General features: G+C 40.6%; 1 protein-coding gene across 2 annotated transcripts; it reads left to right on the top strand.

The window, feature by feature from the left end:
- The first annotated feature begins 7777 nt into the window (after positions 1–7777).
- Positions 7778–18117, top strand: TLR4 (toll like receptor 4). 2 transcript variants are annotated; one of them, XM_057548498.1, is made up of 3 exons: positions 7778–8036; positions 12614–12780; positions 15127–18117. In XM_057548498.1, exons 1-3 carry the CDS (start codon positions 7944–7946, stop codon positions 17390–17392), a joined length of 2526 nt encoding a protein of 841 aa, XP_057404481.1. In that variant the 5' UTR covers positions 7778–7943; the 3' UTR covers positions 17393–18117. The 2 variants fall into 2 exon arrangements, with proteins under 2 accessions (XP_057404481.1, XP_057404482.1); XM_057548499.1 differs by lacking the exon at positions 7778–8036 and adding an exon at positions 12158–12349.
- The last annotated feature ends 258 nt before the right edge of the window (positions 18118–18375 follow it).

Genomic DNA, 18375 nt, shown 5'->3' on the forward strand with positions numbered 1-18375 from the left:
ATTTGTCATGGTCTTAGCCTACATTATCTCATTTTGTCTTTATAGGAAGCATTCTACAGAGAAAGAAACTAAGGCTTATTGAAGTTAAATGACTTGGCTGATGTCACACAGCTAAGACATGATGAAGCATTAAAAGCAAAAACTCCCAATCAGATGCATAGTCCATACATTTCAGTTATTATTCCATGCCAATTCATTGAGAGTTTTTCCTTCGCTGAGTCATTCAGGACACATTTGATGGCTATTTCCTCTGAGCAGTTCCCTTTGCTGAGCTCTAGAGGAATCAAAGACAAAAAAGGCATGGTCTCTGGCGTGGATCAAAAGGACGGAGTCAAAATAGAAGCATGTTTATGTTTAGTATTCTAAACATATTTTATGCTACCCCAAGCACAATCCCTTTCCACAATGTCACATCAAACCTTTTTATTTTCTCTCTTTCTCTCTTCATCTTCCTGCTCCCTGGAGCCTCAACCGTCTAAGACCAAGGTACTAGGAAAGGTTTTCCCCTATTTTTTTTCCCCTACTTTGACTCAGACCAGGAAAGGAGGCAAGTACTTATATAAGCATCAAATATAAAATAATTGATTGAAATGAGTTTCACTTTCATCGTGTAAGTATCCATCCTTTGGGTTTCTTTTTATTTTAGTTTTTTTTTTTTTTTCCTCCTACTTGGTGGTCAATCCACAAGGGTCTTATTGTCCTATGCTCTTCTCCTTAGAATCTGTAGACTTTTCCCTTTCCCCTACCCATCAACAACACCAAGCCAAACAGGGAAAAACTAACAACTCATATTAATAAGTCTGTAGCTAATACAACGCCTGGACTTTGGAAGGAAGAGAAGAGTTAAGGACCAAGGGTCTGCAGGGGTCTGGGAGAGCACGTGAGGAACAGGGTTTAGGTATAATACTTTTTGCAGAGGAAGGGATAGCTTATAAGTAGGGTTCTCTCAAAGGCTAAGGATAAAGCTGGGGTACTAGGAATGTCACTCTGAATCTTGCACCATCCTTTCCACTCTGTATGGATTGAACTGTATCTCTTGAACCTTAAGAAAAGCATTCACTGGATACTTTTCAGTGCTCCATGTGCATTTATTTACCCAGGTTGCATATTTGTTCATCCTTTCCCCATCGGATCATCTCCAGATTTCTGGATTCCTCTAGTGTGGGAAATAGGAGAAAAGGGGAGCTACTTGTGGAATCAACCAGCTAGTTGACAAATAATATTTATTTACTCATGTCCTTACCCTTTTCCAAAGATTACCCTGGGTTAGGCAAGCATGTGCTGTCTACACTTATGTGTTATAATGTGACCTGCCAGTATAGCACGGTTGCATCAGCTTACCAGCTCAGAGTATTTTGTCATAGGTTGTCTTCTAGAAAAAAGAGCAGATATTCCTTTTCAACTTCTCTTTCCTCTTTTTCAAGGTAAGTTGCTAAGAAGAGGAGAAATCGGACTGACCAGAAATCAAAGGAAGGGCTGATTATGTATATAACCTACTCATTCTTTTATTCAATAAGTGTTTATTAAGCACTTATTATGTACTTGGTAACGACTAGGCATTGCGGCTACAGCTATGAATGTAACTGACAAAATCTGTCCTTTCATGGATCTTATTAGCCTGTGTATTGAATAAAAGTCAAATCAATTGCTATTATCATCCAAAGTTATTATCATAATCATTGATGCAAATAACATACATTGAACTCCTACTGGGTATTAAGCACTGTGATAGGCACAGGGTGTACAGAGATGGACCAGATTTGACTGCTATCATCAAGGGCTTGAAAGGCTAGTGAGACATGCAGAAAATTAATCGCTATTGAGCATGACAGCTGGTTGCTGTGGGAGCACTGAGAAAAGAGTGACAGTGCCTGCCTGGGGAGCCTGGGGTAGGTATCAAGAAGATTCAAAAGTCTTTACAATGGCCTACCTCACCCTAAGTGATCTAGATGGTCACTTGTGCATCTCTACACTGGCTTCCTTGTTGGTTGTGACAATTTCCTGTCCCTAGGCTTTTGCACCAGCTTATCCCTCTAATTCAGGGTTTCTTAACCTTGGCACTATTGGTATTTTGGATTGGGAGCCTGTCCTGTGCATTGTGGGATGTTTAGCAACATCCCTGGCTTTACTCACTGGATCCCAGTAGCAACACTTACTGCTCCCAAGTTGTGACAACAGAAATGTCTTCAGACATTGCCAAATGTCCCCTACGGGCAAAATTGCTCCCAATGTTCTCCCAGATACCTGCATGGCTAGCAACTCCTTCAGGAATCTGCTCGAAATGTCTTTCTCAAGGAGGCCCATACTGACTGCCCTATTTAAAACTTCAGTACCCTTACCACTCTTCATTGAATTTTACCACTTACTCTTTTAATTTTCCACCCATAGATCTTAACATACTCTAACATACTGTGTAACATACTTATTTATAATTGCTCTTGGCTTTCTCCTCATTAGAACATGAGCTCCATGCAAGCAGGGGTGTGTTTTATTCACTGATGTATCCTAGTGCCTAGAACAGTGCCTGGCAGATGTTAAGCATTTACTACATATTTGGTGAATGACTGAATGAGCGAATGGTGGTCAACATTTGTGTAGAACTGTAACATTTACAAGTACATCCACATATACTATCTCATTTAACCCTCAAACAATATTATTGATTAGGCCACAGTGTTATTTCCATTACACTGTTAAGGAAACTCGGTGAAGTTAAAGGTAAGTCACATACCAAGAAATGATGATGCCAGAAAGTAAATAGAATAATTAAATATTTTAAAATATAGTCTTCTATATATTACACCATACCTTTCCAGGGTCTGGATGGACAAGCAGAGATCCACTGAATGATTTGGAGGAGTACAGAGACAGAACAAAGAGGAAAGACTCTCTTGTTCATAATCAACCAGCCTCTGCCTCAGGTTCATGACTCAAAGAGACAAAGAGTTTTCTAACCCAAGACAAGGCATGGTGTTTACTGCAATAAGGACTTCTATCCCAACCCACTTGCTGTGACTCTATTATTCTGTGTTGCTTAAACTGGGGCACATGTACCCTCAGGGAATATTAGGGAGTAGAAAAGTATAACCATAATAAAAGTATAAAGAACAAGTATTTAAAAGTATGAGAATAGTAAGAAAGCCCCAGAATAATCACTGAACATATTATAAGGGAATCACATTAATGGAAAGGGACAAATACTCTAAAATACTAGCTGCATATTAAGAACAAATTCAGATATATTGTTCATTGATCCATTCATTAATTACTTACTGAGTATATACCCATGCATTCAATATATATGAAGCTGGACAAAGCTTCTACCCTCATGGAGTTTACAGTCTACTGGTAGAGACAAACAATACAGAGATAGAAAATTCAGAGTAATTTTTAAAATAACACAGAAGTGCCATAGACATTTCAGGCTGGGGAGGAGTAGGCACTACTTAGGCTGTTTGCCTTGACAGTCCCTGTGGGGTGCACTCACTCGCTGCTGGTAGGCGGGGTATTTGGACGAAAAATACAGGGCAGTACTTCATGTGATGACCCAGCCCTAGAGACAGGGATTGGGTCGCTGGGTGCCAGGAGAATATCCTTCATGATTCTGCTTAAGAGTAGCATTTTCTGTACTATAGATCACAGGAACATGGTTCCACAGCATGCTAATGGATACAGGGCTGGTAATGGGTATCCAAGGATAAAAGAGATTCACCGTGGGTCAAAAAGTTTAGGAAACATTGAGTACTCTATTTTTCTTTGTAGATGCAAAATGCCCATTACTCTAGTACATGTTCTAAGGAGTACTTAAGAAACAAATCTCTTTATTCTCCAACCATTTGTTTTCTTTATTTATTTGAACGGAGCTTGTGGGTTTTTTGTTTGTTTGTTTTTGTCTTCTTATTGACAAACTGTTCCTCATTGAATACAAGGTACCACTGATTGTTAGATATACCATTACCTTATTTGTCACCAGGAAAGAAAAAAAAAACTCTGCCAATGATAATTGTAATATGTTGTCAATTATGAGACACGTTCTGATTTGAGAGGTGTTAACATATGAAAAAATGTGAAACTTAGAATTGTTGAATGGAATCAGGTTTGGTTCTTAGATATGCCAAACTGTGAGGGGCTTTCTTCCCTGAGCCAGGCTATGTTGTGATTGTTCACTCTTGTTACTTTCTTATAATCATCATGAAATGGATATTACAGGATGCTAAGGTTGTGGCACTGATAACCCCCTGATCAACTCAGATTTTTGTTCCCCTTCCTAGTGTAGAATAGAATTGGTGCTGTGGAGCTGAACACTTCAGTGTGTGTGTGTGTGTGTGTGTGTGTGTGTGTGTGTGTGTGTAGTGGGGGGTAGGCCAAGATGCTTGGGGTCTAGGCAATACACAGCCTCAGAATATTATTGACATGGCATGAGATAGTTTTATTTGCATTTTAGGAAGATTGCTTTGATTTGGGGATAAAGGATGGATAAGAAGAGTTGAGACTTTGGAAGAAGTGTGTCTGGACCCTGGAAGACCCTTGAGCAGTGCATTGCAATACTCTAGGCCAAGGGATGTGTTCAATGGTCATGCTAATAGAAATGAAGACTTACGTTTTAGAATTATTTTACAGATAAAAATCTCTAGAACTTGGTAGAATGTTTCGTTTTAAAATGCTGATTTTATTATTACGCAGGTGTTGTGAGACCTACAGATCAGGAGACAATTGCCATTGAAAAGATAGTTTGTTACTCACAGTTCCCAAGAGGAGGGGGCATGTGACACCCTGAGGAGCCACATGGGGAAGCACCAGAGTCCATCAGGAGGCAGAAGGAGCAAGGGGAAGGTGTGGGCAGGGGCCTTTATTATGGCTTCTGTGGGAAAGGCAAGAAAAAGCAGGGTAAGCAGGCTTAGGATTGGATACTTTAAGTTCAGCAGGCTCTGGGGTATACGGGCTTTCTCTAGTTGTCTGGTACCTGGCCCTCTGATGATTAAGGCGGAAGAACACTGCCTTCTATATTACAGTAAGTCCCCTACTCAGAAATGAGTTCCATTTGATCACGTTCAAAAGTCCAATTTGTTCCTAAGTCCAATAAAGTTAGCCTAGGTACCCAACTAACACAATTGGCTATATAGTACTATACTGTAATAGGTTTATAATACTTTTCACACAAATAATACATAAAAAACAAACAAAAAATAAAGAAAATACTTTTAATCTTACAGTATAATACCTTGAAAAGTACAGTAGTACAGTACAACAGCTGGCATACAGGGGCTGGCATCGAGTGAACAGGCAAGAAGAGTTACTGACGGGAGGAGGGAGAGGTGGTGGGAGATGGTAGAGCTGAAGGATTGTTAGCAATAGGAGATGGAGGGCAAGCTGCAATTTCACTCACGCCTGATGTTAATGGCACAGGTTCTGGCTCCTTGCTGGATTCAATACTGTCTACCCTCTTGAAAAACAATCCAGTGATGTCTGGGTAGTAGCTCTTTTTTTCTCGTCACAGATGACATGGTAGCACTGGACTGCATTCTGAACGGCTGCTGCTACAACCTTCGTGTACCCTTCTATGTTTGGGTCCTGTACCTTAAATACTAACCGTGCCTCCTCAAATAAAAAAATCCCTTTGCCATTTCCTGCATTGTGAATCTCTCTGGTTCTTCAGTTACTTCTTCTTCTTGTCTCTTTTCATCCTTTCTCTGGGCCTCCAATTCCATCAGTTCTTCATTAGTAAGCTCCTTGTGTTGCATAGCAAGGAGTTCAATGAAGTTGTCCTCTTGCAGATCTAGCTTGAAATAAAGATAGTGTACTACTGTACTCTATACAGTACTGTACAGTAAAGTACACAAAAGCACAACCACTTGCAGAGGATGCACGCACATGACAATGTACGCCAGACACATGAACTAATTTACGTGATTGAACATGCAAACTCACATTTGCACCTTTGAAAGTTCACAACTTGAAGGTTCATATGTAGGGGACTTACTGTATAAAAGCCAGAGAGAGGAGGTGTTTCAGAGCATGGGCTCTGGTTTGGTTAGTTTGCATATGAAACTATGCTTCAGGGCAAATCATTTGCAATCTCTAAGAACTGACTAGCCCAGTCTATCCTCATCAGTAAGGCCACCAATGCCAGAGCATCAAGAATACAGAAAATATGAAAATATAGTTAATATACATTTGATGAGAGAAATGAGGAAGTCAAAAAGATTTCCATTTTGGATGACTATGGAAGTAAAATGCTGTTAACTTTCAAGGGAACTAAACTTTATTGAGCACCTACTCTGTGCCAGGTACAGCTTTAAGACCTTTACATAGTCTCAATTAATCCTTAAAGCTACATTTTGACAGGGGGACTCTTTTTAGCTTAATTTTACAGCAGTGTTGTTGAAGAAGTCTGTAAGAGTTTGTGCTCCGTCCCCTATGACACGCTTCCTCACAGCCTGATTTTAGACGTGTTGGATTTGAGGTGCCTGGGGGACATCTTGATAGAACTATTTAGGATACAATACCAATAACATCCCCATTTTAACCTACGTTCTTATTTAACAGAAACTTACACTGGACTTCTTACACCCTAGACACTCTGTCCTCAAAGCTTTACAAATGCCATCTTATTTAATCCCATAACAGTACTTTGAATTATTATCCTCATTACATTCATATTTTTAATCACCTTAATAGCTACCAATTTATGGAATATCCTGATGAACCATGCAGTAGACTAGGCATTTTATGTAAATTAACTTAATTCAATCATGCAAGACAAATGTGATTATCTCCACTTTAAAGACCAGAAAACTAATGCTTAGTGGCTTGCATCACGTGGCTTTATATTTATGAAATTTCATAAATGTGAACTTCTGTTGTGATTAGAACTATTATCCCATTTTACAGACCAGAAATTAAGTCTCAATAGTTTAAGTGACTTGATCAATGCTACAAGACCATAAATCACCTAGGCTGGATTTGAATTTCGGTATATTTGATTTTTCATCCCAATCTTTCCCCAATATTCCTGTACTTTTCAAAATGTGTTTCAATGGAGCTTTATTTTCAATGTTTCATAAATGTGGGCTTATCTTTTATGAATCTTGATTTCATAAAATTGGACAGTGCCGTGGGCTAAATAGTATCCCCTGCCAAAATTTAAAGGTTGGAGTCTTCACCCCAGTACCTCAGAATGTGACTGTATTTTGAGATTGGGTCTTTAAGAAGGTAATTAAGGTAAAATGAGGTGATGAGGTCATGGATTAGGGTGGGCCCTCATCCAGTTTGACTGACTGATTTCCTTATAAGAAGAGGAACTTAGGACACAGTCACACACAGAGAAAGACCATGTGAAGGCACAGTGGGGAAGATGGCCATCTACAAGCCAAGGAAAGAGCCTGAGAAGAAATCAGCCCTGCTGACCCTCTGAGCTCAGACATCTAGCCTCTGGAACTTTGTGAGAAAATAAATATCTGTTGTTTAAGCCACCTAGTCTGTGGTTTTTGTTATGGTGGCCTAGGAAATTAATACAGACAGTAAGTTTCCACTACTGAAACAAAAGTGGGAAGCCACCGTCCTTGGTAGTTAGTCACACATGCTGTATGACCAGTCTGATTACTTTCCTAAACTCACTAATCCTGAGGTCAGATGACCTCCTGGGATAAAAGCCAGCTTCCTCTTGCTGTTACTCCAGCCCCTGGTCTGCAGACATTTTCTTCTTCTTCTTCTAACTTCCCCTCCAGTGACAGAGGAGATAAATATTAGAGAAACAAAAGTGCAGAATGCTAAGGTTGCCACTCTCACTTCCTCCCCTCCCTTAACCCAGCACTGCTTTGAATACAGTCAGTGCCCTGGGGCAGGGAAGAGAAGACAGCACAGTGCCTCGGAGGCTGCCTTGACCGGCAGACACAGAGGGTCATGTTTTCAGAAGGCCACTTCTGGTCACAGAAAATGCCAGGATGATGCCTCGCACCCGCCTGGCTGCGGCTCTGATCCCAGCCATGGCCCTCCTCTTCTGCCTGAGGTCGGAGGGCTGGGACCCTTGCGTACAGGTACGTGGCTGGAGGCAGCTCGGCTTCCTGGAGCTTTGCCTTGCTTCTGAAAAACTGCTCTCTGCTCAGTTTCCCATGACGGGGCCCCAGTTAGTTTCATTTGCAAACAGACATCAAATTACCTTAAAGACCTAAGAAACCACAGGGACCAAATGATTCATGGCTATAGGACATTAACAAGCAGCCCATAGGGTCATGTCCCATTTAGGAGTTAAAGTGCTCCTAGGGACTTCAGGTCAGATAGACCTGCTTAAATTCACTGTTCTTTCACTTTTGGGCTGTGTGACCTTGCAGAAGTTATTAAACCTCTCTGAGACTAGTTTTCACATTGATAAAAGAATTATGGGCTTTAATAGAAAGTTGTAAGAAGCCTGCTTCCTGTCATTGCTTAACGCTGGTGGTTTGTACACTCTGTTTCAAGCTGTTGCTTTGCCCCTTTCAATCTCAGGAAGAAGATTTTTTTGGTCTCTTAATAGAAAGAACTTTCTAAGTGGACTTCAGACTTCTGAATCTAGTCATAGTTCTGCCCAAAAAATGAAAAGAAAAGGAGTTGAAAAAGAAAAGGAGAGACAGAGATACAGAGAAAGAGCGATGAAGAGAGAAGAAAAAGAGACAGGGAAAGATGCAAAATATCAGCTAAGGCAATGCTTTCTTTCTTTTTTTTGTAAATAAATTTATTTATTTTATGATTTTATTTTATTTATTTATTGTTTCTGGCCGCGTTGGGTCTTTGTTGCTGCGCGCGGGTTTTTCTCTGGTTGCGGCGAGTGGGGGCTACTCATTGCAGTGGCTTCTCGTTGCGGAGCACGGGCTCTAGGCATGCGGGCTTCAGTGGCTGTGGCATGTGGACTCAGTAGTTGTGGCTCGGGGGCTCTAGAGCACGGGCTCAGCAGTTGTGGCGCATGGGCTTAGTTGCTCCGCGGCATGTGGGATCTTCCCGGACCAGGGATCGAACCCGTGTCCCCTGCACTGACAGGCGGTTTCTCAACCACTGCACCACCAGGGAAGCCCAATGCTTTCTTTCTTTGTGAAACACCAATCAGCTGGTTTGTAATCTCATTCATGAAGGATCTCCTTTGTTTTTCCCCTGCATGGACTTCACAGTTGCTTTGGAAAGTCCAGGGCAGAACCAAACAGCCAGAAGAATGTCCTGGGATCTAGGGTGTGGCAGAAATTCAAGAAAAGCATAACCAGCAGTCCTGACGTTGAGGACATGGGGGAAATTGTGTACTTTAATACGTAACAAAGACAAATGTGTTATTTCCACGTCCTCTGCTCCCCCCCTTCCCTGCTCATTGTCCTCCTCCCTGTGTCCCTCCTGCTGTTCAGTTAGTGGGTATAGATCCTCCAATCATGGTCACCCCAGGATCAATTACAGCCACTCCTGGCTCCTCCCACTGCCCATGCCCCAAATGCTCGCAGTTTCTGAAACTTGTCCAACCCTGCCCATCACCTCAGTGCCACCCTAGGGCATATCCTCAGTTCCCCTGGCCTTGACTCTTGGGCAGTGACTCATCTCCTGACCCCTTAGCCCCCTTCCTTTAATCTAATCTGCTCATTTTCGTCTGCTGTTTATTTGTCATTGTTGTTGTTTTTCCTGAGGTTCAGATCTAACAAATTACCGTCCTTAAAAACTTTTAATAACTTTCCATTGCTATTAGGACCTTTTCCTACCATGGGGCCTTTGCACTGGCTAGTTCCTCTAGCTAGAATGCTTTTCCCCTAGATCAGTGCTGCTCAATGGGTCACATGATATTATTTAAATTTAAACGACACATTTAATAAACTAAATTTAACTAAATTTTTATTTAACCAAATTAACTTAATTTTAACTAACTGAATTTAAAACTATGTTTTAAACTATGTTCCAGTAGTTAAAAAAATAAAAACAAACAGGTGAATTTAACTTTAATAATATTTTTATTTAAGTCAGTATATTCAAAATATTATTTCAAAATGTAATATATACTAGACTATTAACAAGATAGTTTACATTCTTTCTTCAGTACTAAGTCCTTGAGATTTGTATATATTTTACATTTATCATATTTAAACTATCCACATTTCTCATACTCAACAGCCGTGTGTGGCTAGTGGCTACCATATTGGACAGTGCAGCCCTAGATATTTTCATAGCTTAACCCCTCACTTCATTCAAATTTCTGCTTAAATGTCACCTCCTCTGGGAAGTCTTCCTTGATTGCCTCATGTAGAGCTCCCCACTCCCTATATTTGCCTCTAATCTCCTATGCTGCTTTATTTTTTTATATCACATCATTGGCTATACATATATAAACTATATATATAAAATACATATAGTGTTGTGAATATATATATATATATATATTTATTGTTCACTGTTTGTCTTTCTGTTGAAATGGAATCTATAAGAGGGCAAGATCATTGCTGGTTTTATTTATCACTTTATCCCAGTGCCTAGCACATGTAGTTGTTCAATTTATACGTGTTAAGTGATTAAAAGTATTGCCACAGGACAAAGTATGAGGCCTTCCTGATCTGGCTCTGGCTTCCCCTCTGGCTTAGGTTTCCCCACTCCTGCCACACACCAGCTAATCTGAGCTAGTGTTCCACCCCTGTGTACTCACACTCTTCCCTCCTTCTTCCTCTTTCCATATCCAAATCTCACTTATCCTTCCAGACCCACCTGGAAATATTCTCTTTCTTGGAAGCCTTCTACAATCTACGATCCCTGGATCCAGGATTGATCTCTACCTTTTCTGAACCAAAGGGAACATTTTCCAAGCCTGGTTTAAGACCTTTTTCAGGAATGAGTTGTGCTCCTATCAAAACTCTTACTCTAGACTGTGAGCTCACTGAAGTCTGGAGCCTTATCACATTGGTCTTTGTGCTGCCCACAGCACTTAGCAGAAAATGCCTTCAGCTGGGATTTGAATAAGCTTCCATGTAATCAGTTATCAATTCATTTGTTTGACTAATTTTATTGAGCATTAACCATTTTCCGGGCATCATTCTGAGTGCTGGAGACAGAGAGCTAGAGTCTCAAAGCTTACGATCTAGTGAGGGAAGGAAACAGTACGTATGGAACAATGACATAGAAGGCATAATGTTAGATAGTGATGCCGCCTGTGAAGGAGGATAAAGGAGGGTAAGGGATGATGCCCGGCACCATCCTCTATTAGACGGTATGGGCTGTGAGGATTCTGCGAGGAATAACATTTCAGGAGACAAGTGAATAAAGCAAAGAGCTGCACTATGGCCTGTGAGACGTTACGCATGTTACTTCATCTCACTGAATTCTTCTTCTTAAAAAGGTTTATTTGAAGATTAAATTCAAACATGTAACATATAAGAAACAAGCCTGCATACAGTGGAGAATTAATAATAGCCAATAATAATACATGCTAACATTTATTGATCATTTACACTGTAATAGGCTTTGAGATAATCTCTTTAATACCTTATCTCATTAATCCTTTTAAAAGATTCTACTGGTTTTAAACTGAAAACCAAAATTAGCTGGCTTAAGCAAGGAATTCTGTTGAAGAATCAGAGAATTAGGAAATTAAATGGGAGTTTGGAGAACAAGGCTTACAAAGAATTTGGGAAAGTAGGATAGAAATCAGCAGAGGAACCAAGACAGCATCAAGCGCTTGACCTTATTCACTAGGTTCCACCACTGAAGTCTATGCACTTCAAAGATTTGTCCCCATTTCTATATCATCTGCTCAAAGGTCAGTGATCCAAGGGAAAGAATACAATTGGCAAAAATTGCGCTATGACTAAGGAAGGTCTGGACACCTGACTTGCAGTCTCCCTAAGCTTGTATACAACGAGAGGTGTATTTAGAAAAACAACAGTGGGACTTCCCTGGTGGCACAGTGCTTAAGAATCTGCCTGCCCATGCAGGGGACACGGGTTAGATCCCTGGCTCTGGAAGATCCCACATGCCGCGGAGCAACCAATCCTGTGAACCACAACTACTGAGCCTGCGTGTCACGACTACTGAAGCCTGCACACCTAGAGCCCATGCTCTGCAACAAGAGAAGCCACCGCAATGAGAAGCCCGCGCACCGCAACGAAGAGTAGCCCCCACTTTCTGCAACTAGAAAAAGCCTGTGCACAGCAACGAAGACCCAACACAGCCCAAAATAAATAAATAAATAAATAATTTAAAACAACAACAACAACAACAAAATCCCTTGTTGCAAATCACAGGGAAGAGATAGGGTGAAACCCAGAGCTTTTGGACTCTAGAGCTTCAGCTCTTCACCACTTGACTCCATTGCTTCTCGCTAAATGCTGCCATTGTGATAGCAGAGGTTAAACATTGGGTAGGTGCTTTTCCCTTCCTAATCTAGAGTAAGACATTTTATAAGAATGAAGTGAGTGGATAAATGAATGGATGGGTGGATGGATGAACAGATGATTGGGTGGATGCATGACTGGATGGATGGATGGATGGATGAAAGAAGGTTGACTGGCCCCTGTGCTTGTCCCAGTGGCATCCCAGGCTTTGGCCTAGGAGAGGAGAGTTGCTGGGAGGTCTGGTAAGGTGCATGCAGCAAGACACTGCATCTAACGTCTGATCATTTCAGGTGGTTCCTAACATTAGTTACCAATGCATGGAGCTGAATCTCTACAAAATCCCTGACAACATCCCCACATCGACCAAGATACTGGACCTGAGCTTTAACCACCTGAGTCATTTAAACAGCCATAGCTTCTCCAACTTCCCAGAACTGCAGATGTTGGATTTATCCAGGTAATGTATGAGTTTTACCATTGTACAAGGAGAAATGTTCATTGTTTTATCATTTCATTCTTAAGTCAGAAAGCCTGATTAATGAAGTCTCATTTTCATTCATCTATTTATTCATTCAACAGACATCTTACTTGCTATATAACTTTGGGCAAGCCACCTCCCTTCTCCAGGTCTCAGCTTTCTTATCTGTGAAATGAGCAGTTGGATGAGACAGTCTCTAAGGACAATTCTATCTTTGATTTTCTTTTAAGTTAGGGGAGTAAATTGACTCAAACTCTTTCATCAGCAGATATTTATTGACTACTTGCTATATGTTGTTCACTCTGCTAGGAAACGAGAGTATGTTGATATATAACATACAACCCTAGCTACTAAGGAGGGCATATCCACTTGAAAGAATTGATATGTTTAAATCCTGAGCATGGTGCTCAGCATAGTAGACATTCAACACATGCTACTTGATTCTGGTTTTGGATTTTGAACCTGAGATAATAAGGATAGTAATATATAAGAGTAGGTGATAAGTTATTTACAAACTAGAGGCAAGACATTGTGTTGTACAGAAAAGGGGCCTTCTATGCAGTGAATAATCAATATAGAGTTCATGAACTGAGTGGGATTCAAATAATGTCTAGAATATTGGAAGTGGGGTAGAGGATAAGGAATTAGAAAGATACAAGTAACCCAAAGAGAAAGATAACAAGATCAAAGGAAAACATCTGCTGTGAGAAAGAACAGTGACTAATGTTTTATTTTTCTGATACAGGGAAGTATATCATTCATTAGAACAGGTGAAGTTATTATCATCATTTTGGGGGGAATTGAATCCTAAAATCATTTTCATCATCAGGGACCTTATTTAGAAATGTAATAGATAATGGACTATAATCTCTATAAGGGTTTGTGAAAAATGGAGAAACATTTTATGTATGACATTTTATTATAGAAACTCTTAGTAAAGGATAAGAGGATAGTAGATATTCCTGCAGAAGAGTGATCATCTTATGTTTTATACTCTAACTTGGATATTGATAGACTACAACAAAGGGGGGATCAAGCATTTTGAAGGCAGTGACATAGAGCCTTATGGAGGGCAGATGACTTGAGCTGGGTCCTCCTCCAACATTTACTGCCATATGGCCTGAGGCACGTCACTTTGTGTGACTTGATTCTCAGTTTTCATATCTGTGAAACACAAATGGTGAACCTTACCCCACAGGGTTAACTGTGATACTAAATGTTAACACGCTATATATATTAAAAACCTTGTAAAGTAGATTTTATAAGCATAAAATACTATTATAGCATTCCATTAGTTTCTAAATTTCAGTTTTCTGAATGAGAATTTTGTCAAGAAATATACTGAATTGAGGTAGACAGACCAACGCTTTTTTTTAAACAAAAGAGTCTCATCAATGTCCCTTATAATTCATTTTCGATGCACCACATACCCAAGGAACTACCCTCAGAGGCTTTAAATATGTGCTTGGAGAGAGGCTAGCTCCCCCTCCTGGTTAGCCAGGAGGAGATTCTGGATTAGGGCAAGGACAGATTATAGTGCAATAGATACTCTGACTCTTCATGTTGCTTCACAGTGTTCTTCGTATACAGTAACTCCACTTATCTTCTAAGGATGCTTTGTGATAGACTAGGCAGCCTTTTTTTTTCCTATGGAAATCTATTGATACATTTTTTTCTTTTTTGTAGATGAGGAAATTGAGGCTTGGAGAGTTTAAGGGATTCATATACATGCACATGCCTTGTTGACAGCGACCAGAGATTAATGTTCACATCTCCTGCTTCCAAGTTAAATATTCTCTTCATCTTAATACTCTGATTAACATTAAGTGATGAGCCCTATATGGAGAACTTTTCATGAACATTAAGGATATCTGTGACACTTTGGTGTAATTTTTTATACCTTTGAAATTGACATTCACTAGTCATTTATCATGCCTAACAACTAACAACTATCTGCCTCATCTGTACCAATCAGATATATAATCACAATTATGTGTGGCAGGAAATGGCTAAAGTTGATCCAAGGTTCAGTCTTCACGTGCCCCAATCATTGATCTTTAACTGATTTCCCTCTGTTGGATGGGCTGCCTCTGCTTAGCATGTGTGCCTAGTGTGATAAAAAGAGATTGTCATGGGGGTCAGTATGATAATACCAAATTTGTGGGGTTTCTTCTTTGCTTCATCTGCCTTGCTTGATATTTTTGCCTATGCATCATCATACGGCATGTCATATCTGTGTGAAGACCTAGATGACTGTGTTGATATTTCATTTTGTTTTTTTATTCAGCAGAAATATTATGTAATCTGTATCTCTTTTCCTTGTAGATGTGAAATTCAGATGATTGAAGATGATGCATATCAGGGCCTAAACCACCTCTCCACCTTGATATTGACAGGAAACCCTATACAGAGTTTAGCCCTGGGAGCCTTTTCTGGGCTATCAAGTTTAGAGAAGCTGGTAGCCGTGGAGACAAACCTAGCATCTCTAGAGGACTTCCCCATTGGACATCTCAAAACCTTGAAGGAGCTTAATGTGGCTCACAATCTTATCCATTCCTTCAAGTTTCCTGAATATTTTTCTAACCTGCCCAACCTGGAGCACTTGGATCTTTCTAATAACAAAATCCAAAATGTGTATCATGAAGACTTGAAGGTTCTCCATCAAATGCCCCTGCTCAACCTCTCTTTAGATTTGTCCCTGAACCCTTTAGACTTTATTGAACCAGGTACCTTTAAAGAAATTAAGCTCAATGAACTGACTTTGCGAAGTAATTTTAATAGTACACATGTAATGAAAACTTGTATTCAAGGTCTGGCTGGTTTAAAAATCAATCGGTTGGTTTTGGGAGAATTTAAAAATGAAAGGAACTTGCAAAGTTTTGACAGATCTGTCCTGGAGGGACTGTGCAATTTGACCTTCGAAAAATTTCGGATAGCATACTTCAGTGAATTCCCAAGGGATGATATAGGCTTATTTAATTGTTTGGTAAATGTTTCTATGATTTCTCTGTTGAGTCTGGATTTAGACAGTCTAGAAGCCCTTCCTAAAGACTGCAGATGGCAACACTTAGAATTGATTAACTGTAATTTTAAACAATTTCCCACATTGAAGCTCAATTCTCTCAAAAAGTTTGTTTTCATAGACAACAAAGGTATGAGCACTTTTACTGAATTTGAGCTACCAAACCTTCAGTTTCTAGATCTCAAAAGAAATCGCTTGAGTTTCAAGGGTTGCTGTTCTCACACTAATTTTGGGACAACCAAACTGAAGCATTTAGATCTGAGCTTCAATGATGTCATTACTATGAATTCAAACTTCTTGGGCTTAGAGCAACTAGAACATCTGGATTTTCAGCATTCCAATCTGAAACAGGCCAATGATTTTTCAGTATTCCTATCACTCAGAAACCTCCGTTACCTTGATATTTCTTATACCAACACCCGAGTTGTCTTCCATGGCATCTTTGTTGGCTTGGTCCGCCTCCAAACCTTGAAAATGGCAGGCAATTCTTTTCAGAACAACTTGCTTCCTGATATCTTCACAGAACTGACTAACTTAATCATCCTGGACCTCTCTAAGTGTCAACTGGAACAGGTATCCCAGATGGCATTTCACTCCCTCCCTAGACTTCAGGTGCTAAATATGAGTCACAACAAACTCTTGTCATTGGATACACTTCCTTATAAACCACTCCACTCCCTCCGGATTCTGGATTGCAGTTTCAACCGTATCATGGAGTCCAAGGAGCAAGAACTACAGCATTTGCCAAGGAGCCTTGCTTTGTTAAATCTTACTCAGAATGACTTTGCTTGTGTTTGTGAACACCAGAGTTTCCTGCAGTGGGTCAAGGACCAGAGGCAGCTCTTGGTGGGAGCTGAGCAAATGATGTGTACGCAACCTTTAGATATGCAGGACATGCCCGTGCTTAGTTTCAGGAATGCCACTTGTCAGATGAACAAGATGATCATTAGTGTGTCGGTTCTCACCGTCCTCTTGGTATCTGTGGCAGGAGTCCTGGTCTATAAGTTCTATTTCCACCTAATGCTTCTTGCTGGCTGCAAAAAGTATGGCAGAGGTGAAAGCACCTATGATGCTTTTGTAATCTACTCAAGCCAGGACGAAGACTGGGTGAGGAATGAATTGGTAAAGAACTTGGAGGAGGGGGTTCCCCCCTTTCAGCTCTGCCTTCACTACAGAGACTTTATTCCTGGGGTGGCCATTGCCGCCAACATCATCCAGGAAGGTTTCCACAAAAGCCGGAAGGTTATTGTCGTGGTGTCCCAGCACTTCATCCAGAGCCGATGGTGTATCTTTGAGTATGAGATTGCCCAGACCTGGCAGTTTCTTAGCAGCCGTGCTGGCATCATCTTCATAGTCCTGCACAAGTTGGAGAAGTCCCTGCTGCGGCAGCAGGTAGAGCTGTACCGCCTCCTCAACAGGAATACCTACCTGGAGTGGGAGGACAGTGTCCTGGGGCGGCACATCTTCTGGAGACGACTCAGAAAAGCCTTGCTGGACGGTAAACCATGGAGGCCAGAAGGAACAGCAGATGCAGACAGCAGAGAGCAGGAAGCAACAGCCTCCACTTGAGGGGGAAAATCTCCTGATGTGCTCCTTGCCCAGCTGGACACAGTGATTGTTCAGTTAACAAGTATTAAATGCTGCAACGTACCAAGCATTGTGCTAAAGGCTGGTGATTTAGTGGTGCACAAGATATACAGGACTGCTAATCTCATGGAGTTTACAATGTAGAGGGAATAAACACTGTACTAAAATACAGAACTTCCAGGTGGATGTTTCAACCAACTCAGCTAAGGAGTCCAGGACAGGGAAAGTCAACTCAACCCTTACCCCATCAAACTGAATTAGAACTAAGAGATTGGGCCTCAGTGAGATTAGAAAAGGACAGACTTCTTCTCCTTCATCTTTTGAGTAGAAACCATCTCATGTTATATGTTTTAGCCATGTTAAAACAAAGCAGTTTTGGTAGTTTCAACTGATCTAGGTCTTGGCTCACTTTTCCCTTTTCTTTTGAATATAATTTAAATTCTATTTGTGACTCAAAAGGCTCCAGATTCAGATCCACCCCCCTACTTTAAGTCAATTCACAAATATCCTGGTTATCCCTTAGCATGTTCTATTTATTAACTACTAGTCCCTGATATTTTTTTTGTCTTTATAAATCCAGTTCTCATTTTTCACGTCTTCTCTATAAACCCATATCATAAATAGGCTGTTAGAGGCATGCTGGAAAGATCCATATTTAACCACTAACTTTTGAGCAAATATGTAAAATATACTCTGTCACTTTGTCACTTGATGCCATTCTGAAGTTATTACCTACCAAGTTATGACTGTCATGAAGGAAGCATTAAAATAATTTGGTTGAAAGTGGCACTTATTATAATAGAGGGAGACAAGTCCAGCTTCCTGGTCTCATCATGAGCAATTCAGGCTAGAGGCAGGGCAGGAGGTGGGATGACCTCAGGAGGTCAGCTCTTCTTGATGACCCCAGAAACATGCGGGCTGATAGAGCTGGGGTGACTGCATGATGGGAGTTGCAGCAAAGGTTT

Source organism: Balaenoptera acutorostrata, chromosome 6 (genome assembly GCF_949987535.1).
Source record: "Balaenoptera acutorostrata chromosome 6, mBalAcu1.1, whole genome shotgun sequence".
NCBI classification, from domain to species: Eukaryota; Metazoa; Chordata; class Mammalia; order Artiodactyla; family Balaenopteridae; genus Balaenoptera; species Balaenoptera acutorostrata.